At 45.3% G+C, this 25,801-nt stretch overlaps 1 protein-coding gene across 1 annotated transcript in view; it reads left to right on the top strand.

Moving 5' to 3' along the window:
* Nucleotides 1-7,500: 7,500 nt before the first annotated feature.
* The window catches only part of DPYS (dihydropyrimidinase), a gene marked incomplete at both ends in the record, with an annotated part of 70,835 nt that continues 52,534 nt past the window's right edge, over nt 7,501-25,801 (top strand). The window contains 2 exons of the mRNA XM_079796505.1: nt 7,501-7,764; nt 24,130-24,288. Of these exons, the coding sequence (XP_079652631.1) occupies nt 7,501-7,764; nt 24,130-24,288 (423 nt within the window). The remainder of the gene's footprint in view (nt 7,765-24,129; nt 24,289-25,801) is intronic.

Here is a 25,801-nt window from a genome sequence, read left to right as displayed (position 1 = left end):
CTATTTTTTTATTGAGATTGCATCATTAAATTTGGAATTTCTCTAGCTCATGAGTTGCCATTAGAATCATTAGTCAGGTGTGCAAAAACAATTCTTTGTCCCATTTTCTTAATTTGGAATGAAAATAGCACCCATTTATTAATAGTTACTGAGTACCAACCATAGTACTAGATGCCGTCTGTACTTCCTTTCTGATCCTCACAAGAAATCTCTGTGGTAGATGTCACCCTCAAATATCAGCACAGGGACCACTAAGTGCCATTGTCGCTGAGACTGGAAGCAGGATAACTCTTGGAACTTGAACTACATCTTTACCGTATTATATTTTCACACGGAGAATAATAGATCTTACTTTATATTTAAGGGATTTTTTTTTTACAGCCACATAGGATTTCTAATTTATTTTGGAATAATGTATGTTTTATTTTTTAATGGCATAAAAAGATTAGAAAACAACCACTTCATACTCACCAGGATGGCTGTACTGAGAGAGACAATAAGTGTTGTCAAGGATGTGAAAAAACTGGACCCCTCACACTGCTGGTGGGAGTGCACACGGTGGGAGCTGTATCGCAGTGCTTCGAAAGTTACCACGTAGACCCCAAAATTCCTCTCCTAGGTACATGCCCAAAAGAAATGAAAACGTGTCCACACAAAAAATGTGTACATGAGTGTTCATAGCAGCATTATTGATAACAGCCATGAAGTAAAAACAACCCAAATGTACGTTTGATAAATGGAATGACAGAATGTGATAGATCCATACAATGAAATGTTATTTTGGCAATAAAAAGGAATGACATGCTAAAACACACAACAACATAAATGAACTTTGGGAACATTATACTACATGAAAGAAGCCATTCACAAAAGACCACATAGTGTATGGTTTTATTTATATGGAATGTCCTGAACACTCAGAGCTAATGAATGGTTGCCTGGAGCTAGGAAATAGGTGGGCGGGGAAAGGTGGTGCTGAGTGATGGTTAATTGGTACCGGTTTCTTTTTAGGTCGATGAACATTGTAAAACTGTAAGTATATTAAAAACCATTAAACTGTACAAATAGAGGAACTTGTGATATACAAGTTATATCTCAATAAGCTCTCGAAATTAGAGAACAAAAACACAGGTAACACCACCTTTTTTCTGCTTTTAAATTTGGACTAAAGCTGTTCCTGCTTATTGTTCAGGAGAAGAGCGGTTGTCTTAACAAATTAAATGTGGAAAATACTGTCCTCATCTATTTAGCAGTATAATCTAATCTGATCGACTATGTTATCTGAGCAATTACCCTTTCTGGGCCATAATTTCAAAAAACAGAAGTAATACTTCCCCTCGTTGAGTTTTTGTACAGATGTAACAACATATATAAGGGCCTTAACCCAGTGCCAGGTGTATCCAAATTCAACAACTAATTGTTCTATAAATATTCATGGAGGGACTACTATTATTTTTAATAATTATGCTCAATTCGTATGTTCTTTAAATCATAATGTGAAACTTTGTTTAATGTAAATAATATCTATACTAATAAAAGAGTAATATGCTAATTAGACCTGGTGACCAGACATCTTCCAGACGTCCAACTTCCTTCCGGACAGGGGATGACCAGGCCGGCAGGGAGGCAGTTAGGGGGTGACCAGGCCAGCAGGGGGGCAGTTGGGGGAGTGATCAGGCAGGCAAGGCAGGCAGGCGAGTGGTTAGGAGCCAGCAGTCCCAGATTGTGAGAGGGATGTCCCACAGGGATCGGGCCTAAACTGGCAGTCAGACATCCCCCGAGGGGTCCCTGATTGAAGAGGGTGCAGGCCAGGCTGAGGGACACCCCCCCCCCCCGCACGAATTTCGTGCACCGGGCCTCTAGTATTTTATAAATCTAGAAAATCATAATTACATGAAATTGTACGTGCACATTACACGATGTCCACAAAAGGATGTATTAGTCAGATTCAAGTACACAAAGAAGCTATTTTCCTCTCCAACTTTAAAAAGAAAGGATAATAGCCATTTATCAATAGAGATAAGGTCACCAGGAGTGGGTTACCGCATTTGTACAGCAAATTGCTGAGCAAACCAAAGGAATAGTTGGTCTTTTCAAGAAGCCATCTAGTGGTTTATTTCAGCATCACAGTTATTTATTTTGCAGAACAATACTTGTTTCTTAGTAACACTCAAATGAACTTTGAAAGCAAAACTGCAAATTAAACAGTAAATGAGGCTGAATCTGAGTTTGGAGCTCCAAAGAAATCTAAAAGAAACTTTTCACTTTGTTCTTATTATTGTGTTCTTATTAATATGAACAAAATGCTTAAAATTCCTCGGAGGGGGGGAGGGGGTGGCGAGGGGAGAGAATCCTACCTAATAATAGACAAATATGCAAATTGACCGTAACTTCGCTATGCCCATGATTGGCCAGGAGGCACGGGGGGGCGGGACTCGGGGTGGCCGGGGTAGCTGATTGGGCCGGCGGGACGCTGAGCTGCGTCGCCAGCAGCGGCACGAGCTCAGCGTCTGTGCCATGGCTGTGCTGCGGCACAGAAGGGGCCTCTGGGGCAGCGAGCTGAGGTCCCGCCCCACGGACAATCAAAAGCGGGGGAGCTGGGTGCCTGTCCACTCAGGCACCAGGCCTTTCAGAAGCCTCCGCAGTGCCGGAGGCTTCTGAAAGGCCTGGTGCACCAGCGATCTTAAGGAAAGCGTGGGAGCTGGGTGCCTGTCTACTCAGGCACCAGGCCTTTCAGAAGCCTCCGGTGCCTGGTGCACCAGCAGACAGGCACCCAGATCCCCGTGATCGAAAGGGAAAGCATGTAGGGGACCCTACACGTGCATGATTCAATCATGCACTGGGCCTCTAGTTAACTATAATTTGAAAAGCTGAAAATGAAGTTAGTGAGCGCTTCTTACTAACTGTGACAGGTCATCAATGATGAATAGCATGCACTTATCTGTCTTTGATGCTCGCAGGCAACTGGACCCCTTTAGTCCTTTAACAGTATCCTTCGCCTACGACATTTTCACTGCACTTACCATGTCTGGCACTAAATACCTCTTACAACAAAAAAAGTAATTTTCTTCCAAGAAGTATTTGTTTCAGATGAACAACATTTTTAATAAAGAAGGAATATATGCAACTCCATTCCTTTCCAGTTAGAGAAATAAAAGCATAATATTAGCATAGAGAGTGCAGAGATAAAAAGAAGTTCTAAGTCAGAGGAAGTGAACCTAGGTGGGGCAAGAATAAGTTAAGAGGGGCCACACCCTGACTGCTGTCTCTCTGCGCCCCACGGTTTGGCTTTTACACTGATTCCTCCCACACCTGGGGTATCAGAGTCTCAACATTTTCATGACTACATAACTATATACTTCTTTAATATATTTTTTATTGATTTCAGAGAGGGAGGGAGAGGGAGAGAGAGATAGAAACATCAATGATGAGAAAGAATCATTGATCGGCTGCCTCCTGTACCCCCCTACTGGGGATCAAGCCCACAACCTGGGTATGTGCCCTGACCAGGAATCAAACCGTGACCTTCTGGTTCATAGGCCGACGCTCAACCACTGAGCAACCGGCCAGGCCATAACTACATCATTTTAAACAATGTTGTAAGGGCTCCAGAATAGCATCTGCTGCGATTGCTTCAGCCCCAGTTGTGGTCTGATCAGCACCTCCCAGGATTTCTAAAAAAGTGGGAGTAAATCGCAGTAAGGTCTGCCTTGAGTCCCTTTTGCTCCACACTTGGACTGCCTCAAGGGTTTTGTTTTAAGTGCAGGGCACAGGAAAAATGCTACTTTTAGAGAGAAAACTAAACTCTCCAGCAGACACCCTGCAGTCTAGTACTTTGCATCCAAGTCTAAAGTCACAAATGCAAAGGAGATCAATGGATGCCAGGGGCCCAGGATTGTGGGGAAAGGGTTAGCTGCAAAGGGACCCCAGAAAACTCTGGGGGTGATGGAAATATTCTTCATCTTGATTGTAGGTAGGGGTGGTTACATGATGGCACATCGTTGTCAAAATTCATAGTACAGTATGCTTTAAAAAGATTAATGTTACTCTGTTTAAACATTTAGAAATATGTAAAATGCAAAATTCCAACCTCATGTTGTCTGTGTAGCAAAAACCCAAGTAGTATATATTTTTAATGATTTGCTCTGGAGGCAGGACAATCATCAGAAGCTAGGAAAATTCCTTGGCAAGTGGAATAGGGAAACGGAGACAGATAATTAAATGGCTGAGCAATTTATAGTCAGATAATCAATCTCAAGGTCTTATCTTCCCTAACTGTGGTAGGCAGTTGGACAGACAGGAGCAGAGGCAGGACATGGGCCAGGTGCAGAAGGTCACCAGGGTGGCAAGCCCCAGGTGCCTAGCAACGGACAATTCATTGTAGGGTGGGACCTTGCCCCCAGGGTGACTTTTCCAGTTCTCCTCCCCTAGCATACGTTTGGACCCTCTGGCCTTTCCTCCTTAGAGATAACATCTAGGCCTCAGTTGCATTTCAGCTTCAGGCCCAGAAAAAGCAGGAAAACCAGACCATCGAACCCATGGTTGCCCTCAGGACCAGCTGCATTGAATAATGCCCCCCTGCCCTGATGCAGTCAGTCAGTGGAGATCACAACCTGAAAGGACACCTAGAAAACTGCTGAGTATTCTATTGAGATCTTCCCCTGGGACCTCCCCTAAAATCTCCACCCTTAAAACCCTTAGGACCAAGGACCCAGTTTGCTCTCCCTCCTCCTCCAGGGAGCACACCCATGCCTTGCCCTTCCCACGCCCCCACCCCACCCCAGGCAAGTTACCATTAACTTCCTCACTCCCAAGCTCTGAGGGCCCTTCCTTTACCTCCATAACTTGTTTCCTAAGCCCATCTCTTCTAGGAATTACTTCTTCTACCTCTGTGATTTACCAAATAAATGTTCTCTTACAATTTGGGTCTTGGCTCTGAATTCTTTCCTAGCCAGAACCCAAGTACCGAGGTTGCTAAACCCTGGTTTGAAGGACATGACTAACTGTGTTCCCAAAGCAGCAGATCGATGTTTCTCTTTCACATTGATGCTTCTCTCTTTCTCCCTCTCCCTTCCTTTCTCTCTAAAATCAATAAAAACATATATATGTTTTAAAAGTTAGTCTTCTGGGAGTTCAGTAGTCCTCCCTTATTTGTGGTTTTGCTTTCTGTGGTTTCAGTTGCCCAGTCAACTGTGGCCTGAAAATATTAAATGGAAAGTTCCAGAAATAAAGTGCCCATCAGCAGATGAGTGGATTAGAAAACTGTGGTACATCTACACAATGGAATACTACGCTGCGGCAAAAAAGGAAGGAACTCTTACCATTTGCAACAGCATGGGTGGACCTAGAGAGCATTATGCTAAGCGAAATAAGCCAGACAGAGAAAGATAAATATCACATGATCTCACTCATTTGTGGAATATAATGAACAACATCAACTGATGAACTAAAATAGATCCAGAGACAGAGAAGCATGGAACAGACCATCCAACCTCAGAGGGAAGGCAGCTGCCCGAGCCTCTTGTTTGCACCCTCCCAGAGTCCAATCCAGCAGGAAAGACCAAACTGAGCTGCTCAGCCTTGCAGCAGTCCTAGGGTCTGCTCTCATGGGGCACAATTAGTCTGCTGGGGACAGGTACCCGGCCTGAACCCATCAGTGTGGCTGTGAGGATTTCCTATGGGGATTGGCAGAGTTTAGTTGAGCAGGTCAGTGCCAGAGCCAGCGCTCCCATCGGTACAAGCCAGGCAAGTGGTCTGAGAATGCAGTTGGAGGCCCTCCCACCAAAGACACTGCAGGGACTGCTGGCAGGGGAAGGACGAGAAGAGATGCTGGAACAGCAGATGTCCGCCGCACTCCAACCTTCCTACCGAATTTGGTCGTGGTGCCCTTGAAAACCTGCATCCCTGCCTTCCCTACGCAGTGCTGTCCCGTCTTCCTGCGTGCTGGAAAGGGATGGTCCCCAGTTGTCCAACCCTATCCCCCTCGCTTAACCTCATGGAGTTCAGACTCAACGCATCACCACCTCCTCTGTGCCTCTACCTACTCTGTTCCCTCAACCGAGAACACCATTCCTCTCCCATTCTCATTTCCATATGTTCACGTCCTTTATATTCTGGTTCAAATAGCTCTTTGTGAAACTTCCGTATTTAATTTTCTACAAGGCAGAAATAGACTTTCCCTTTTATCTAAACTCTTATTATCCAGCCCTAGCTGGTTTGGCTCACTGGATAGAGCGTCGGCCTGGGGACTGAAGGGTCCCAGGTTCGATTCCGGTCAAGGGCATGTACCTTGGTTGCAGGCACATCCCCAGTAGGAGGTGTGCAGGAGGCAGCTGATCCATGCTTCTCTCTCATCGATGTTTCTAACTCTCTATCCCTCACCCTTCCTCTCTGTAAAAAATCAATAAAATATATTTTAAAAAAATAAAATAAACTCTTATTATCCTCTCTCAGAGGTAGAATTTTCCGCTTTAGATAACTCTGTTAGATAGTGAAATACGTATGCATGTCACACTGGCTCTTAGATCCTTGAGCTCAGAATGTGACTTATCTTTTTTTTTTAATATATTTTTGTTTATTTCAGAGAGGAAGGGAGAGGAAGAGAGAGATAGAAACATCAGTGATGAGGGAGAATCATTGATTGGCTCCTTCCTGCATACCTCCCACCTGGGGCTGAGCCGCAACCCTGACTGGGAATTGAACCTGAATTCCTGGTCCATAGGTTGATGCTCAACCACTGAGACACCCTGGCCCGGCAGAATGTGACTTATCTTTACCGCTTACCCCTCTATGCCATCCCCCTTCGGGGTCAGCCATTGCAAAACTGGTATTTGTTAAACAGGTGTGTATGGTGCGTCCCCTTTAATTAAGGTGCATTCACGTTGGTCAGCATATTTGCTTCTCAACACACACCTGGAGGGGAAGGACAAATTATCTCAATTTTATGTATGAGGATAGATACCAGTTTTATACCGAGAGGAAAAAAGATTTAACTGAAGGGCTTCTAAGATCGTTTTGTGGAAAGCTGGGAGAAAAACAAACAAACAAACAAAAAACCCACACCTAGATCTTTGGAGTTATATTACCTGTTATTTTCCAAGAAAAACTTGCCGGTATGAATTGTGTCATTAAAACTTGGAGAATACTTGATACCAAGTTGTTTTTGTTTCAAATAGAGTAAATATTTTCCCTCTGAACGTTCAGCCTGCCAATTGCTGGGGTTGTGTGGCGATTTGCTAGTGAATATTTAAAAGGAAACCCAGATCCAGCGGTTCTTTCCAGCTGGGGGTGGGTGTTGCATTGAACTGGGTGGATCTCCGGTTCGGTCCCAGCCTTTGGGGCCAGCCCCGCGGGCCTGGGGGTGGAGCCCACATCCGGAGGCCGGTGGATAAGCCCGCCCGGTCTCGGGGACTCCGGACTCGCCCCTCGTCTGCAGCCCGAGCCGGAGACCGGGGCCAGGAGGCCGCCCCCGCTCGCCCATCCAGCCGTGCGCCCCGGGCCATGGCAGCGCCGTCCAGGCTCCTGATCCGCGGGGGGCGCGTGGTCAACGCCGACGCCTCGCAGGTGGCGGACGTGCTGGTGGAGGACGGCGTGGTGCGGGCGCTGGGGCGCGACCTGCTGCCGCCGGGGGGCGCGCCCGCGGGGCTGCGGGTCCTGGACGCCGCGGACAAGCTGGTCCTGCCCGGCGGCATCGACACCCACACCCACATGCAGTTCCCGTTCATGGGCACCAGGTCCGTCGACGACTTCCTGCAGGGCACCAAGGTACCCACCCCGCCGCCGCTCCCCCACCCTGGATGCCCGCGGGGCCCCCGGGGCCGCCTCTCCGGCCGCCCGGGGTGCAGAGCACAGCCACCCCGCGGGCTGAGTGAGCCGCAGCCGCCGAGCAGGTGCAGAGCTGGGATGAGGTTCTCCACGCTGAGCTCCCGCGGCCAGGGTCCCCTTCGCTCCCCTCTTGGCTAACCCAGCGGCCTCCTACTCCTCCATGTGGGTGATTTGACAAGTTTAAGGCCATCTATTCTCTTGCCCTCATTTCTCTCCGCCCTATATCCTCCTGACCCCCGTGTTCATTGGTGTTCAATGGCCCTCAAGCCTTCCCTCCTGCGTTGTTGGCATCCCCAGATGGTGCCCCCGCCCTCCATTTCCAGCCAGAAGCAAATGAAAAAAGACTCTCACCTGGTAGTCACTGCCCGACTCTTGAGTTGGCAGCGTGTGGTGAGTTGGTGAGAGGTCTGGGTGGGCTAGAAGCCAGCGTGTCCACACTATTTGCCTCCACGGCTCCAGGAGAAAAATCACAGCCCCGCCCTGGTGGGTTTGTCTCAGTGGATAGAGTGCCGTCCTCTGGACTAAAGGGTCGCAGGTTCGATTCCAGGTCAAGGTCACGTACTTGGTTGGGTCTCAGGTTGGGGCACATGCGGGAGGCAACCAATCGATGTGTCTCTCTCACGTCCATGTTTTTCTCTCTGTCTCTCCTCCTCCCTTCCGCTCTCTCTAAAAATCAATGGGAAAAATATCCTCAGGTGAGGATTAACCAAAAAAAGAAAAGGAAAACCACGTGCCTGACAAGGGATTCCAAAAGAAGTATTCCAGGTGTGACCTCCCAGGCACTCCCACTTGCATCGAGGGGCCTGGTCCCATGTCTCCTCCCTCCTTGCCGGGGGGGGGGGGGGGGGGGGACATTAAATCCAGCCTCAGATTCCTGCTGCTTGAGCACCTGCAGCTCTGCGGCTGGGCTGGTGCGAGGGGTCAGATCACCTTCCCCAGGATCCTCAGGTGAGAGAGCTTGGGTTTCTCCAGGCACAAAGGCCTAGAGGCTCAGGTGAATGAAAAGAACTTTTCAAGGTTTCTCCAAGGCTCCTGCGAGCAAGATCAGGAGCTGAGCAGGGCAGCTGTGCTGGAACCTGTATTTCAGACTCCACTCAGCACTTGAGGTTTGTGTTCTGGGCTGTGGTGAGGGAAATTGCTCCTTCCATATGGATACCCTTAAGGCCTAAGCTCTTCATTCAAGGATGTGCTTGAGGTTTTCCCGAGGGCGATGCTTTGAGTGTGAAAGAAATAGGGCTATTTAGTCCCAAGTACAGGCTGTTCAGGCTTCCAAAGCCTGACCAGTGGTTTGTTGACCCTACTGATTTCTAACAGTTTTACTCTCTTTACACCTCCCCCTCTTCACCTGCCCCAAGCATCCATGATTGAGCCGAGCATTTGATAGAAAAAAAGCGTGATTTGACCCAGAGAAAGGGCTCTGGGACAGGCTGCTCACATCAACATTTGGAAGGAAGCCTTCCTCCTAGTTACTAATTGTCAGCCTTCATCATGTGGGCAATGGACAAAGTCTTTTGTAAGACAGGTCATTGTTTGTTTTGAAAACTGAACATTTATATTTCCCTTTTGCTAAAAAATGAAATTTGCCAAATTTTTTGTTGTTAATTCTCACCTGAGGATCTTTTTTTCATTGATTTTTAGAAAGAGTGGAGGGAAGAGAGAAAGAGAGAGAGAGAGAGAGAGAGAGAGAGACATCAATTGGTGTCTTCTGCAGCCCGGACCAGGCCCGGGCCCAGGGCTGAGGATCAAACCTGCAATCTAGGTACATGCCCTTGCCTAGAAATCAAACCTGCAAGCTTTACGTGAGAGGGCTGATGATCTAACCACATCGCCCAAGGCTTTGCCAAATTTTCATGAACTGATTTTTATATTTTAGGTAAGATTCTCAGATACCAAATGATAGGCGATACAAAAGATAAAAAGTTGGAAAAGTAATAGAAAAATGCAAAGATTACCTAGAATCTCCCACATGACAACCAACGTTTTGGTGTATTGCCTTTATGCTTTTTACTCAACATAACCGAGATTATATGTGTGTGGGTAAGTACGTGTATTTAAAATTTTGTAACCTGGCCCTGGCCAGTTTGGCTTAGTGGATAGAACATGGGCCTGTGGACTGAAGGGTCTTGGTTTCAATTCCAAACAAGGGCATGTATCTTGGTTACAGGCTCAGTCCCTGGCCTCAACTGGGGCATGTGCGGGAGGCAACCCATCAATGTGTCTCTCTCACATCGATGTTTTTCTCTCTCTCTGTCTCTCCCCCTCCCTTCCACTCTCTCTAAAATGGAAAAATACCCTCTGGTGAGTTTTAACAACAACAATTTTGTAACCTGTTTTCAGTTATCGTACAAATACTTTTTGTTATCCTAGACCAGTGGTCGGCAAACTCATTAGTCAACAGAGCCAAAAATCAACAGTACAACGATTGAAATTTCTTTTGAGAGCCAAATTTTTTAAACAACTTCTTCTAACGCCACTTCTTCAAAATAGACTCGCCCAGGCCGTGGTATTTTGTGGAAGAGCCACACTCAAGGGGCCAAAAAGCCACACGTGGCTCGCATGTGACCAGTGGTCGGCAAACTTCGGCTCACGAGCCGCATGCGGCTCTTTGGCCCCTTGAGTGTGTCTCTTCCACAAAATACCACGGCCTGGGCGAGTCTATTTTGAAGAAGTGGCGTTAGAAGAAGTTTAAGTTTAAAAATTTGGCTCTCAAAAGAAATTTCAATCGTTGTACTGTTGATTTTTGGCTCTGTTGACTAACGAGTTTGCCGACCACTGGCCTAGACTCGTCATTAACGAAGGGCTTTGTGGGTGGCAGGGCATTCCATGACACCCCCATTGTCCCGGTGGGAGCTGCTGTTTCTGACCATGGGTTTGCCAGGCCCACCAGCATCACTCCCCCTCGCCGCTTCCCTTTCTCTCATTAGGGTTCCAGAGGAGGCAGCCAAGAAGAGGGGTTGGAATGCTATGGGGGAGGGACATTCCTTCCCTTTCCCAAGAGCACCGGCCAGTGCCCCAGGCCCTAGGAGGTGATTCTTAGTTTCCCTCTGTTCCTTGGCCATTCGGGGATTCCAAGCATGAACAGTTTTACAGCCCCATCGTGAGGAGGCAGGTCATGGCAACGGACTATAGTGTGTTGCCAACAGCTGAAAGGACTTAGGGGCCAGGTGATTCTCCAGGCCTTTGTACACTCAAAGGTTGTCAAAACATTAAACAGAAACACGTTCTTCGCCAGCTTAGGATCTTAAGCGGAAAACAACGTGGTGAGTGATGTTAAGGTCAGAGATTTAGCAAAGACTGAATTCCTGCTGAATATTAAACTGGACTCACAAAGGGGCTAAGCTACAGAAGTCGACTTCAAAAGTGGTTGTTTGGATCCCAGGAGGTAATCACCCCCAGGAACAGCTGAGGTGCCATCAGAGGGAACCAGGAGAGTAAATGCAAACAGGAGCATTAGAATACTGGCCCTCATTCTGAGAGGAAGGCAGTATAGAGCCATTCTGTCCTATTTCCTAGTCTTCACGGTAATTCCCAAGGCAGTATTGTGGGGGTTTCTGATTTGGGGAATAGGGATGAATAAGTCTTTTGTAAATGCTGGTTGCATTATATATATTAAACTTGAAAAACATCTTATTAATACTGATAAGGGACATTTATTTTACGAAGCACTTAACTATGTGCCAGACACCGTGGCAAGCTGTGCATTCTCTTCCAACAGTCCCCGGCGCCATTTCCAATTTTTCACAATGGAGGAAATTGAAACCTAAGTCACTTGCCTAAGGTCACACACCTCATAAGTGACCGAGTGGCTCTTCAAAGTCAGGACTGCCTGCCATCGCTAGAGATTTTACCTACTAGGCTCCCTTCCTTTCTGATATGCTCGCTGAAATAATATCTACGGTTTTGATATATCAGAGTGGCATTTAATGAATGAAAAGCCTGTATAAAGTTGCATGCTTAATGTGAGATGGTTTTTCTCAAAAATAGAATAAAGTCATCCTTAAGAAACACAGTAGCCTTCACCTTCCCAGTGCGGAGGAAGTGAAGGTTATCAAAACGCACATCACAGGGATCAGGGTTGTGAGACGTTTCGATATGCATTAATAGCCACATCATGTCCAAGGGTACAGAAATGGGAACCTGAAATACAGAGAGAGATAAGATAAAAATATTTCATGCTGTTGATATAAGAAGTGTTCAACCTATAGAGAATTTTTAAAAATATATTTTTATGCATTTCAGAGAGGAAGGGAGGAGAGAGAGAGAGAAACATCAATCATGAGAATCATTGATCTGCTGCCTCCTGCATGCCCCCTGCTGGGGATCAAGGCCGAAACCCAGGTATGTGCCCTGACCAGGAATCGAACTGTGACCTCCTGGTTCATAGCTCAATACTCAACCACTGAGTCACACTGGCCGGGCTAGAGAATTTTTATAAGAGTTTATTTGAGCCAAACTGGTGACAATTGTCAGGAAGCAAGATCTCAAATGCTTCAGAGGATGACAGTTTTGCAGTTTCTTTTATGCATTTAAAATTAAGGAGGGGCCCGGCCGTCATGGCTCAATGGTTGAGCATTGACCTATGAACAAGGAAGTCATGGTTAGATTCCCAGTCAGGGCACGTGCCTGGGTTGCAGGCTCAATCCCCTGTGGGGGGTGTGCAGGAGGCAGCCAATCAATGTTTCGCTCTAACATTGATGCTTCTCTCTCTTTCTCCCTCTCCCTTCCCCTCTCTCTCTCTCTCTCAAAAAAAAAAAAAAAAGAAAAAAGAAAAAAATTATCAGTTCAAAGGTGTACGGTCTTTGTCCAAGTCTTGGAATAGCTGTCCACCTCATATTTCAGCACTTCTCCTCTGAGAGGAGTCTTTGATGTCCGTTGTAGGTGGAGGTGAGTGTCAGAGAGAGGGGTAGATGTTCATTCCTGGTTAGGTGCCTGATGAGGTTCCTTTCATGGAGGTTGGAGAGTGTCTTTTGAATGAACAAAATCTCCAGGTGACACAGTCAGTGATCTTTAAAGTCTTTGCCTCCTGGGAGCCAGCTGTGAAAGGAAGCAGTTACCAATGGGCATTTTCTTGAAGTGACTTTATCAAATCTTGGCAATGGTGTAAGATGTCTTCTTTCTGTAATGTCAGCCCATACTTCCTTCATTTAATGTAAGTCCAAACTTAAACTCATTATGATGGATGAAGGAGTGCAAAAACCCAAAAAGGGGGGGTTGTCAGGGAGTAGGGAAGAACCAGGCTGACCTCTTGGGTTTCCCATAGCCCCAACTATTCATTTAATTCACAACCCTGGTTTACCCATACAGTACACCCCAGACGTTTTTCATCACTTATTTTACAATGCCCCCCATGCAAGTTAACATAAAAGACAAATCTTTTTTTTTAATATATTTTTGTTGGTTTCAGAGAGGAAGGGAGAGAGGGAGAGAGATAGAAACATCAATGATGAGAGAGAATCATTGATCCGCTGCCTCCTACACGCCCCCCATTGGGGATCAAGCCCACAACCCGGGCATGTGTCCTTGACCAGAATCAAACATGGATCCTTCAGTCCGTAGGCCGATGCTCTATCCACTGAGCCAAACCAGCCAGGGCGACAAATCTTTTTAGGTATTACAGGAGCCCTTCTGGAACACCATAAAGTAATTCCTGCATATACTGAGACTTAAACCCTTGAAACCTGTTTCTAATGAAAATAAGAAGTATGCAATTAGTACTCTTTAAATTGGCAGATTTATGAAGATATTTTATAACCTCCAGAAACACAGATTTTATTAGCAAATACATCACATAAGCCCAAAGCAGGTAAACCTATGTTCAGTGATTAATGATTATTTTTTGTAGGCCCAGGTAAAATAAAGACATGTCTGGTTTGTTTTTTAACATATTTTTATTGATTTCAGAGGAGAAGGGAGAGGGAGAGAGAGACAGAAACATCAATGATGAGAGAGAATCATTGTCAGCGGCCTCCTGCATGCCCCACACCGGGGGGATGAAACCCACAAGCTGGGCATGTGCCCTGACCAGGAATCGAACTGTAACCTCCTGGTTCATAGGTCGATGCTCAACCACTGAGCCACACCAGCCAGACAAGACATGTCTGTTTTATATAAACCAACAAAGTAACTTTTATTTACTAAAGATTAATCTTAGATCACATGAACTTGAAAAGAATTTGAGTTAGTTTCTATATTTCTGAGAATTTTAGAATACCAAATCTTATAAAACTTTTGCCTTAAAATTAATTTTAACAATACTAATAAGAGGTAGTAAATTATCTTACATTTACAACTTAATGTATAACATACACAGACACAAACAGAGACCTTTTATTCATAAGAAAAATTCACTAGTTTATAAAAGAACAGTTGGATTCAAATTTTGTCTTGGAGACACAATTTGTCCTTGACAAGTCAAGTTCCAAATGATCTTTCCCCTTTTATTGTTTATAAATATATTTTTATTGATTTCAGAGAGGAAGAGAGAGGGAGAGAGAGATAGAACATCAATGATGAGAGAGAATCATTGATTGGCTGCCTCTTGCATGCCCCACACTGGGGATCTAGCCCGAAACCCGGGCATGTGGCCTGACTGGGAATTGAACTTTGACCTCCTGGCTCATAGGTCGATGCTCAACCACTGAGCCATACTGGCCAGGCTTATTTTTTATTTTTATTTTTGAAAGTATCTGTAATACTGTCAACAATAAAGATAAATACAAAAAGGCCTTTTATCCACAATGCCTTCAGGAGATGGGTTGCAAAAGACTAGACCAATAGATCAATAACTATTTGCTTTTTGCATCCACCAAGCTGATCATTTATAATATCAGACCAATAGGGATACTATTTGTGGTATTCTATTTATTGATTACTGGATTGTGAGTGGGCCCAATTTAAAAAATGAAATATAGGTCAACCAGAGGCTACATATTTTGTAAATCTAATTCATGTGAGAGGTTGGTTTAAAGGCTATAATTAATTTATTTAATTAAATGTAAAAGCTTTCTAGCTGATATAACTAATGGAAATAATGTTCCATTTTAAAGAAATCATATTTCATTTTTGTTGGGTCTATACTCGATATCTGGTGGTCTTTTAATAATTTAATATCTGTGAGGAAAGACAATGGGATTTTTGTTCCAATGAATATTGTGAATTGGATAATCTTGAAGGAATTATGACTTTATTTTTTACTATATCCTGTGATAAGAGCTCAGCCAGTTTTCAGATATATATACTTATATTCAGATATGGATGCAGCTTGGAGTGGGCGGACTTGTATTAAAAACCTGGCAGCATCCATAGTTGGAGGAAGAATTTTTTTTTTAATTGGGAAAACACCCAGAACACTTTTTTTTTTTTTTTTTTGTAAAGGACAAAAAGTCCTCAAAATTATCAAGAAAGAAAATTATACTTTGCTCTGAAACTTTTTGGTAAAATGCCATCAAGAAGATTAGCTACAATAAGGCAGGGGAAGGTATATGATTAAGCACACACTGATGGTGGTATTTATAGCACTTCCTCACCTTGTGGGAGAGCTGTGCTCAAGAAACTTGGTTGCAAACCAGATCTCCTTTTCTGGTGCTTGCTGGCGCTCCAGGCTGGGCTTCGAGGCTCGGTGGGCTGACTGTGTGACCTTGAGCAAGTCACTTCCTCTCTCAGGGCTGTCAACATTTCCTTATCTGTAAAACGATTGGTTAGATTCTAACCGTTAGAAGAACAACTTCAATTAAAAAAAATATATTTTTAAGGGCAGGTGCAGACTAGAAGGGGTCAATGGGGGCGAAAGGGGGATATATATAATACTTGCAACAATAAAGATTAAAAAACACTTTTTTAAAACTACCAAAAAACAATATATACTCATCATTCAGCCCTTAGGAAAAGTCTGGAGCATTATAGTTGCTCAACATATATAGATTGAGTGTATAAACTGCTGTGTTGTGTGTGTTTTTTAAAGGAAAAGAGTACAAAGAGTACAAATATTTAAATCACCTCTAATTTTAACATTTCGTTTTCTGTCCTTTCAGGTTGTTTTCTTGTGGGGGGAGTGGGGGATATAAACAATTTCCCCTCTACTGGTACATACTCTTTGGAGTCAGCCTCGTCCATAAATCACGTTCTTCAGTGACCTTAACTCTCACTGAAGAACATGGTTTTCGTGACCTGGTTATCCTCTCCAAGTCGAGTCTGGTCTCCATATCGCCCATGCACCAGGCCTTCATTCCTGCCTTTCTGAAGATGCCACAACCTGGTGTCCCATAAGCACCTCAAACTCAGCATGTTCCAAACCAAATTTATCCTTCCCTCCAAGTCCCTCACCCCCACGTTTTATCCTGTTTCCCAAACTGTTAGCAGCTTCATTCTCTTCTTTTCAGGGCTGGACATTTTGGTGGTTTCCAGTTTTTGTTTTTTGTTTTTGTTTTTGCTTGTGCGTACTGTGATGTGAATCATTACTCAGATTCTTAATGATGGACGTAGAAATCACCCCTCAGAGAGAAATGACTGGGCCAGTGAGTATTAGATAACATCTGAAAGAATTGAATACATATATCCAGATTGCTTTTAATTTCTGCTCCCATGAATGGTACATTATACTTCTCACTGCATCCTAGCTACCTGTGAATACTAACTTTAAAAAAAAAAAATCCATGTCAATGTAACAGGAAAAACAGAATTTCTTAATGTTTTTAAGTGAACATTTCTTTGATTGCTGGTGAGGCTGAGCTTTGAACATTCTTATTGTGCTACTTGTATACTCCAGCTCTGAGTTTATAATTGTACGATTTCCTTGGGTGGTTCTTTATTGATTACAAAGTTAATCTTTACACTATGAATTAGAAGAAGAAAAAAATACCTCAAATATTAATTTGAAACTGCTCAGTGTTGAGTAGGGCTTTGGCCCTACTGAGGATGTGATATGAATTGAACTTGACAGAATCTAGGACTTGCCTTCTTTCAGCTTCCATGCTTGAGGTCTCTACCGTTTTCAATTCCACCGTTTCCTCCTTCATTTGTCTGGAAGGCAGGTTTCCAATGTCACCCAGAAGTAGTGCAGAGATTAAGGTTTTCACGATGCTGCTGTCAGGGAGGAGAAACTTTTTCTATAACCTCTTAGGTTTCGTTATTAAGGTTGCAAATTAAACTGACAAAAGAAATTAGCAAGAGAGAAGACTGACTTTTAAAATTCGGGTCCATGAAGTTTATAGAAAAATGTGACTCAAGGAGGCAGTGAGAATTTGAGGCTTTACATACAATCCTTAGAGGGGAAAGGGTTGGGGGAGAAAGACCTTATAGGAAACAAATGACTTTTAGGAAAGTCAAATGGGCCTTTAGGAGAATCGATGGGAGATATCACCTTTTGAAACAAGGGCTGTTTAGGTGTGGCCAACCTTCTAGTCTCCGCTGAGGAGTCAATCCTCCCCATTGGTGACACTTCCGGGCCCTGTCACTGCCCTCTAATACAGAGTGGCCCTAAACTAAGGATTTTCCAAGTGGATGGTTAGGTCCCGTTAATTCAGTCGACAAATGTTTCTGGGGAACAGTGCCTCTAAGTGTTAGGCACTGTGGTTGGGGTGATTGAGGTGAAAACCATGGTCTTTGTTCTCAGTGACAGGCAGCTAGAGCATATGGAGCTGCAGTTTTACCTGGCCTTAATAATCTACCTAATAAAAGAGTAACATGCTAATTGACTGTACCTTTGCAACGTCCACCAGCCAATCAGGAGTGAGTATGCAAATTAACCCAACAAAGACGGCAGGTTAATTTGCATACATAGGCGCTGAGTGGCCGGGATGGGGCAGGACACTTGCGTCGTGGCGATGACACAGGTGCTCCATACCACCCCAGCCGCTCCGGGCCTCTGGGAAGCGTGGGAAGGCAGAAAGGCTGCTCCGGCCAGAGCAAAGCGGCCCATTCTTGCACGAATCTTCATTCCTGCATCGGGCCACTAGTAAAGTATATGCAGTATCTTGGTCTTGCAGACTTAACTTTGGTGATTGACTATTTTTGAGTCAATACTTGAGGTCTAGCATTTTCCCTTTTGTGGAGGTGCCAGTCACAGTGGCTGGCATCACCAAATTGTGTGTGTGTGTGTGTGTGTGTGTGTGTGTGTGTGTGTTTAATATGTTTTTATTGATTTCAGAGAGGAAAGGAGAGGGAGAGAGAGAGAAACAGAAACACCAATGATGATAGAGCATCATTGATCGGCTGCCTCCTGCATGCCCCCTATTGAGGATCGAGCCCACAACCCAGGTATGTACCTTGACTGGGAATCGAACCACGACCTCCTGGTTCATAGGTTGATGCCCAACCACTGAGCCACACCAGCCGGGCACCAAATTGTATTTTTAGCAGGTTATTTTCTAAGTGAGCTTCAGTAATTACCCAGAGCCGACGCCTCGCCCCTTCGGACTTTTCTTTTCATATGTGAAGTAGCTAATCCAGGAGGACACTGCAACGTGTCAGTTATGTTCCATTTGTCCAATAGAGAAGGTGCCTGTTCTAGTGGCAGTCCCGAGTTCCTGAACACTATGGGTCTGTTCTCAGCTAAAAAGCAAAGACCTTAAAAAATAGCTTAACATGAAATAAAAGGTAATCTTCTTTGAAAGAAGAAATTATTCGAAATTATGTAGAAACTAGCGTTCCCGTTGCAGGAAAAATCCTGCAATAGGGTTTCCTGCTGCACTCTACCCCGCCCCGCCTGCTCTCCTCCCTTGTCCCCCGGCCTGCCTTCTCCGCCCCGCTCTCCTCCCTTGTCCCCCGGCCCCGCCTCCGCTCCTCCCTTGTCCCCCGGCCCGCCTTCTCCGCCAGCCCGCCCCGCTCTCCTTCCTTCGCCCCTGGCCCCGCCTCCGCTCCTCCCTTCTCCTTCCCCTGGCTTGCTTGCTTCTCCGCAGCTTTGCTCCCTTCTGCAGCTCTTGGCTTCTTTCTACGCTGTCTTGATATGCAAATTAGCTGCCATCTTTGTTGGGGTAATTTGCATACTCATCCTGATTGGTTGGTGGGCTTGGCTGGTAGGCGTGGCTTGGGCGTAGCGAAGGTGTGGTCAATTTGCATATTTGTCTATTATTAGGTAGGATAGACTATAGTTCTGCTGTTTTAAAAGTCTTAGCTAACACTGATCAGGCAACGGGCGTTGGACAAGCTGAGCATTCAGCTTTCAGATGTGCTCAGAGTCTCCATTCCATGTTAACATTTTCATAGAAGGATCCAGGCAACTACACGGCCAGGGACAGCACTGTTTTTGAGACGTGAACTCTCAGATTCACATGCAATTACACCACCTTTCCACTTTGCTGTTGTAAAGGTGAATCATCATAATTACTCCTACTCATAGCTTTGGTGGGAAATTCCTTGGTCCCTTCCTCCCTTTCTCCCTTAGAGATCTAAAGAATATTAATGTGATGGGCACACGGCATACAGAGATGAAGCGACATCCGTTGAGTCAGAATCTCAGGGGGCTGGTATGAAAGTTCCCTAGAAGATGCTAGGGTTAAGCTTCACTGGACTAATAGTAGAGCAGGGGCTGCGTGACATCTCTCTCTGAGACAGAGAGGAGCTCAGAGCTCTCCCAAGAGAAGGAGAGGCAGTGTCCCTGGAGTGGGGTGAAGGAGCTGGGAGGGGAGTGACTCCATACAAAGCTGAGGAGCTAGCTCAAGTTCAGGTCACGCAGGGACCCTATGGGATGTCTAATAATTGTCTTCATCCCAAGAGCAAAGAAAAGCCAATGCAAGATTGGAAGTGGCCAGCATGGCTGGGGACAAGGGGACATTGCAGAGGCCACTAGTCCAGTCGGAAGGCAAAGACGGCACTGGGCAGTGGAGGTGGCCATGCAAGGAGTAAAGAGACTCGTGGAATACGCAGGAGGCAGCCTGAGGGAGGGGGTATTGCTGATGGATTGGATTTGGGGGTGGAAGGAAGAAGAAAGGTAAAGTTCAAGGGTGACTCCTAAGTCTGGTTTGCACAGTGGGACGGATTAATATTTCACAGCTGGGAGACCAGGAGGCGAGCATGGAGAGGCAATGCGGAGGACAGCTGCGCAAAGCCCAATGTGCTTCTGGATTTGAAACACAAATGGGGGCTTGTTTCCGTACGTCTCAGTGACGCCGAGAAAGCTGCTAATCCAGCCAGCGTTCTTCTCCCTACAGCCCAGAGGCACTGCTGGAACTTCTTTTTGTTTTACTTGGATTGAGCAAGTCCTGTGATTGATTTTAGTGAAACAAAATCACTTGTTTCAGGATGAGCTTAGAAATGAAAAGGAGACGGGGGGGGGGGGGGGGGGGCGGGGGGGGGGCAGCGAGGAAGGAAATGCTTGGGATGCTTTCAATAATGATTTACAACCAAATACATTCTTAAGTAAAATCTTGTGTTATGTAAAATTATGACCCCACTGTTGCTTAGAGTTTATCTCAATTTATGTTCTATCACATTTGCACCTGAGACGGCACAAGCTGTCTTCCTAGCAAAAGAAGCTTCTTAGATAAACGGGAAGGTTTTCAAGGGAGAACAGCCAAGGTAATTAGGAGCTGAAAGGATTGATTTATGAGCCCAGATTAGAAAAGGTAAATGCATTTTGTTTGGCTAACTACAAATAAAAGGGGAGTGGAGTCGATCCGCAGTGAAAACAAAGGAAACAATTAGGTTTTACATAGAAATATGAAATAAAATTTCAGCCTTTACTGCTTCTCCCTCCTCTAAGCGCTCCTCATTCTTCAATGTTCGGTAAAGTTGAAGGGACATTTTGTGAAGTGACTCTAGAAGCAGCTGATGTTGAAAGAAACTAAACAAATAATGAAAATATCTAAGGTGGGCTGGAACTGTGGTGTTCTTTTATTTTTGTTGTTAATCCTCACCCAAGGATACTTTTTCCATTGATTTTTAGAGAGAGTGGAAGGGAAGGAGGGAGGAGGAAGTGGAAGAAAAGGGAAGGAGGGAGGGAGGGAGAGAGAGAGAGAGAGAGAGAGAGAGAGAGAGAGAGAGCGAGATCAACATTGATGTGAGAGAGACACTTGAATTGGTTGCCTCTTGCATGTGCCCTGACCAGGGCCAGGAATTGAACCTGCAACCCTTTGGTGATTGGGCCAACACTCTAACCGCTGAGCAACACCAGCCAGGACAGGGACTGCAGTGTTCTAACCAACTGGTTTGCTGGATAAAGCTGATTACCCCATGAGTAATAGTTGTGTGAAGGCAAAAAAGCTCTACTATGGGTCCTTCCTTATAAGTCTTTTAGGGGAACGTTATTTCATTAGTGATTGTCACACTGATGAGCATCACATAAGCTTAATAAAATTGCATTTCAGCCCTGGTTGGTGTGGTTCAGTGGTTAGCGCATCAGGTTTTATTCCCAGTCAAGGGCATGTACCTAGGTTGCGGGTTTGATCCCTGGCCCTGGTCAGGCCTGCAGGAGGCAACTAATCGATGTGTCTCTCTCACATTGACCTTTTGCGCGCTCTCTCTCTCTCTCTGTCTTTCTCCCCCACCTTACCCCCTTTCCACTCTCTCTAAAAATTAATGGGAAAATATCCTAAGGTGAGGAGTAACAACAACAACAAAACTGCATTTCATTTGTGAATTTATAATTCACAGTTTGACGGGATTTGTTTTGTTTGGCTTTTGGTTTCCTAAATGCCTGATTGATTTTGCCAACCCCTGCTTCTCTCCAAGCGATGATTCACTTAATGACCCGGGGCGACAGGCTGGAAAGCAGGTCCCGCTGGCTGGAAGGCCGGAGAAGGGGGCATGATCAGCATGCGGCTGAGGCCAGGAGCAGGCTGAACGTACGCCCTCCTGCTCTAAATTGTATCTTCTTCCATGTCGCCAATGAGAATTTACCAGCTGGGTGACCTTGGAGAGTCACTTGACATCTCTGAGCCTCCGTATCCTCAACTGTCAAATCGGAAAGCAATCCCTACCTCTGGGGCTGTAGTGAGGCTCACTTAAATGAGCTGATGAGTCTGAGATGCTTAACCCAGAACCGGGTATTTACGTAAACAAGTGGCTCTTTGAGAGGCAAGTGAGTCTTGAGAGGAGAAGGTCTCCTTCCCCCCGCCCCTGGGGGGTCCACTCTACTTGGGATTACAGACCTGCAGCTCTGCCACGTGGCTCCTCTGCCCTGTGTAAAGAAGGGGACATTTCAGATCTTGAAATAAGATTCAGGGATTTGGGGTACCTTTGGGCAACCAAAGGACCCTGGGTGACCAGAAGGACCAGAAGAGGAAGAAAGAGGTCCCAGAGGAGGTTGGGGCCAGACGGGGCCTGACAGCTGTTCACCGAGACCCCGGGGAGCAGCCGAGATCCCTGTGGCCGGTGGCTAATGTCCCAGTGGTTTGGAAAAAGGCGGGTTCATCCACTCATCCACACTGGCCCTGACAGTTTCTCTATATTCGTTCCTGTGTGAGAGTGAGAGAGGAAGGAAGAGTGGAGAGGAGACACAGAACGAGAAGAAACCAAAACAAGGCAGCTGGCCGCTCCCACCCTCCCTGTCCTGCTCCTAGTTAGTTAGGGAGGTGGGGCATGTGCGACACATCTCTATTCAGGAGCCTTCCAGTTGTAGCCCCAGGAAGCTGTCTGCTGTAGTTTTAGTAAAACGGGCCTTTGACCGTCACATGTTCAGTCTTCTAAGAAGACCACCCACAGTCTGGACTAATTCCTATAGTGCGTACATGTATTCGTACCACTGTCTTTTCCCCGGCCTCTCCTAGGGAGCTTAGCTCCCTTTAACCATTTCTGTACTGCTGTTTATTATAGGAGTACATGTGCTACCTGTAATCACAATCTGAATATTTTATTATAATTATTTCTTCATATCCCATCTCCCCACCAAGACTATAACCACCCTGAGGGCAGAACCTTTGATTAGTTGTGTATCCTGCCACCTCCTCACTCTGTGTAATTAATGGATCCCATGTGGTAGGTGGTTTTTGTTGTTTTGGTAACAGTTTTATTAAGATGTAATTAATAGACAATACAATTCAGCCATTTAAAGTGTATGTTTTAATGTTTTTAAATATATTCACAGACTGTGCACCACGATTGTAAACATTTTTATCATCCCCAAAAGAAACACTTTTGCTATCACCTGATTCTCCCCAACTCCTCCAGCCCCAAGCAACCACCATTCCACTTCCTATCACTGGGGATTTGCCTCTTAAGGATATTTCATATAAATGGAATCATATAATATGTGATCTTTTGTGACTGGCTTCTTTCACGTAGCTTAATGTCTTCAAGGTTCATTCATGTTGAGGTGTGTATCAGAAATTCATTTTTTATGGCCAAATAATATTCCAATGTATTAATATACCACATTTTGTTCACCCATTCATCAGCTTATGGACATTTGGGTGTTTTTCACTTCTTCCTACTATGGATAATGCTGTTCTGAATATTTGTGTAATGTAATGTAATGTAATGTAATGTAATGTAATGTAATGTAATGTATATGCCAAGGAGAATATGAGCGTTGAGGCAGATCTTGCAGGGCCCTGTGGACCATGCTCAGAAGATTAAACTTTATTCCAGAGTCAGTGAGAAGTATTCAGTTTTAAGCTTCAGAGCCACGTGGTGATATCTGTACTTTGGAACATCCCTCCAGTTGCAATGAAGGGTTCGTATTGGAGTGAGTGGGAGCTAACCTGGAGACATAAAGATAGGAAGGGGATGAGAAGCGTCTGAACTAAGACCAGAGGCAGGGGAAGGATTAGAGGGGAGAGACAGGAATAAAGGAAAGATGGAGGGGTCACCAGGAGGTGATGAATGAAGGTGGGGTGGGAACCATGTTGAGTCTCCAAGGATTCTGCATGGATCCCAGGGTAGGTGGAGATACAATTCACCAAGATTGACTCTAATAAAACGGGATTTTGCCACGATGAAGACAGTTTTCTAGAGGGGAAAAAAAAATGAATCTTCTCCACTTCTCCATTTTGGTTTATCTTTATAGTCTTCCTGTTTTCTTTGGATCAAAGCCATTTTCATTTCATCAGACCTGCCATGCTTTTGACAGGAGCAACTCCAGCAGTCCTATCTATTTATTTAATTTTTGTAAGCGCTTATTTGAGCCAAACCGAGGACAATGCCTGGAAGCAAGAGCGCCAAGGTTCCACTCCAGCAGTTTTAATACTTCAGACTTGAATTTATGGGAAGTCTGTCTCTGTCCCTCTGTGCCTTTTAAAGGGAGCACTCTTGTGCCATTTCCCGGACCCGTCAAGTTTGCCCAAGTGCTTGCAAATGCACGTTGTTCAGGGAGATAAATGACTTGGGCAGAAAATGGATGTCTCACCTGTTGGAACCCTCTTGTGCTTGCAGGCGGCCCTGGCGGGAGGCACCACCATGATCATCGATTTTGCCATTCCTCAGAAAGGCAGCTCCCTCGTCAAAGCCTTCGAGACCTGGCGAAGCTGGGCGGATCCCACGGTCTGCTGCGACTACAGCCTGCACGTGGCCGTGACCTGGTGGAGCGACCAGGTGAGCCGCCCAGGGGGGCCAGCTTCTTGTCAGCTCCCTAGTCCTGGCTCTGCGCAAGATCGAGAAACTGGTGGATGGCTGGCGGAGGGAAGAATCGGAGGGAAGACGTTTCATTGCCTGCTCTTTTGCGCCTTTTGAAGTTTGATTCCTGTGAAGTTATTGTCAATCTCCAAAACTAAAATTTAAAAAAATCGTATAGAGATGATAGCAAAAATCCTTCATAATAATTCACAATAGCCTTTCCTAATGTTTAGTTCATGACATGTAATTTTAAAAAGGACTGGTCTCCCACCCTGCCCGGTAGTTCAGTGGTTAGAGCGTCAGCCTGCACAGTGAAGGGTCTCAAGGTTCAATTCCCGGTAAAGGGCCCAGGGATGTACCTGGCTGTGCAGGTTTGGGTTTGACCCCCAGCCCGGTCAGGGAACATGCAGAGGGCAAGTAATTGATCTCTCTCTCTCTCTCTCTCTCTCTCTCTCTCTCTACCTCTCTCTTCCACTCTCTCTAAAAATTAATGGAAAAAATATCCAACAAAAAGTACTGGTCTCTCTTTTCCTCCAATTCAGCGTTTCCAGACTCCTTTAAATAGTATTTTTCCACAGACCTGAACTTTAATCAGAACTGGTTAATTTATGGAAATAAACCAAGGAAATTCCCATTTAAAACGGGATGCCTCCATTCCCACATTAACCTCCCCCCCCCGCCCCACCCCCAGCCACCACCACTCTTGTGCACTGGAAAGAGAAAGGAGAGCAGACGGGAATGTTTTCCGGGCCTCCTCCCAGCTGTCCCCTAACCGGTGCCCTTTCTGCAAAGCTGTGCTAATCTCACCAGCTGGTCAGATCGTATCATGACGGAGCTTAAACCAGCCTTCCACATCTTCTAAGGCTGTGGCAGAAACGACAACCTGGTTCGGATTAGGAAACCAGTTTTGAGGGATGTTAAAATGTGTCCATTTCTCCCCATATAAACTTGTGTGTGTACCTGAGAAGAAATGTTTACTTGTGATTTAAATCAACAACACGTTTTTTCCACGTTGGACTTAATTCAGGAATCTTTTTGCCAGAAAGGGGTCACAGGGCTGACGTTATTTGACGTTACCAGGTAACTTGGCCCCCACCTCCCCCTAAAAATTGGGCTTTAGACACCAAGTTAATATAAAACAAGCAATCCGTTTTTAACAGGTAGATCAGCAAATGTAATAGCAAGGTTCATAGTTCACAGCTAAAGTTAATTTTTCTCCAAAAATGCCATTCTAAGCGATGCATCTGATCTCTTTCGCTTTTAGGTTCTCCTGCCCTCTCTCCCTTCCCCCTTTCCTCTCCTCTTACGTTATTGGAGCAAAAGTGATGATGTTCACCCTTACCAGTGCTTCTCACCCCTTCATATGCCAATGGTTACCTGGTGAATATTGTTAAAACACAGATTTTGTTCCGTACATGTGTCAGTTTGCTATGTGGCTGTAACAAAGTACCACAAACAAAGGGGGTTTTACACAACAGATATTTATTTTCTT

Source organism: Cnephaeus nilssonii (assembly GCF_951640355.1).
Source record: "Cnephaeus nilssonii genome assembly, chromosome: 18".
Taxonomy (NCBI): Eukaryota; Metazoa; Chordata; class Mammalia; order Chiroptera; family Vespertilionidae; genus Cnephaeus; species Cnephaeus nilssonii.
Note: the sequence above shows the minus strand (reverse complement) of the source record. Positions and strands in the feature narration are given on the sequence as shown.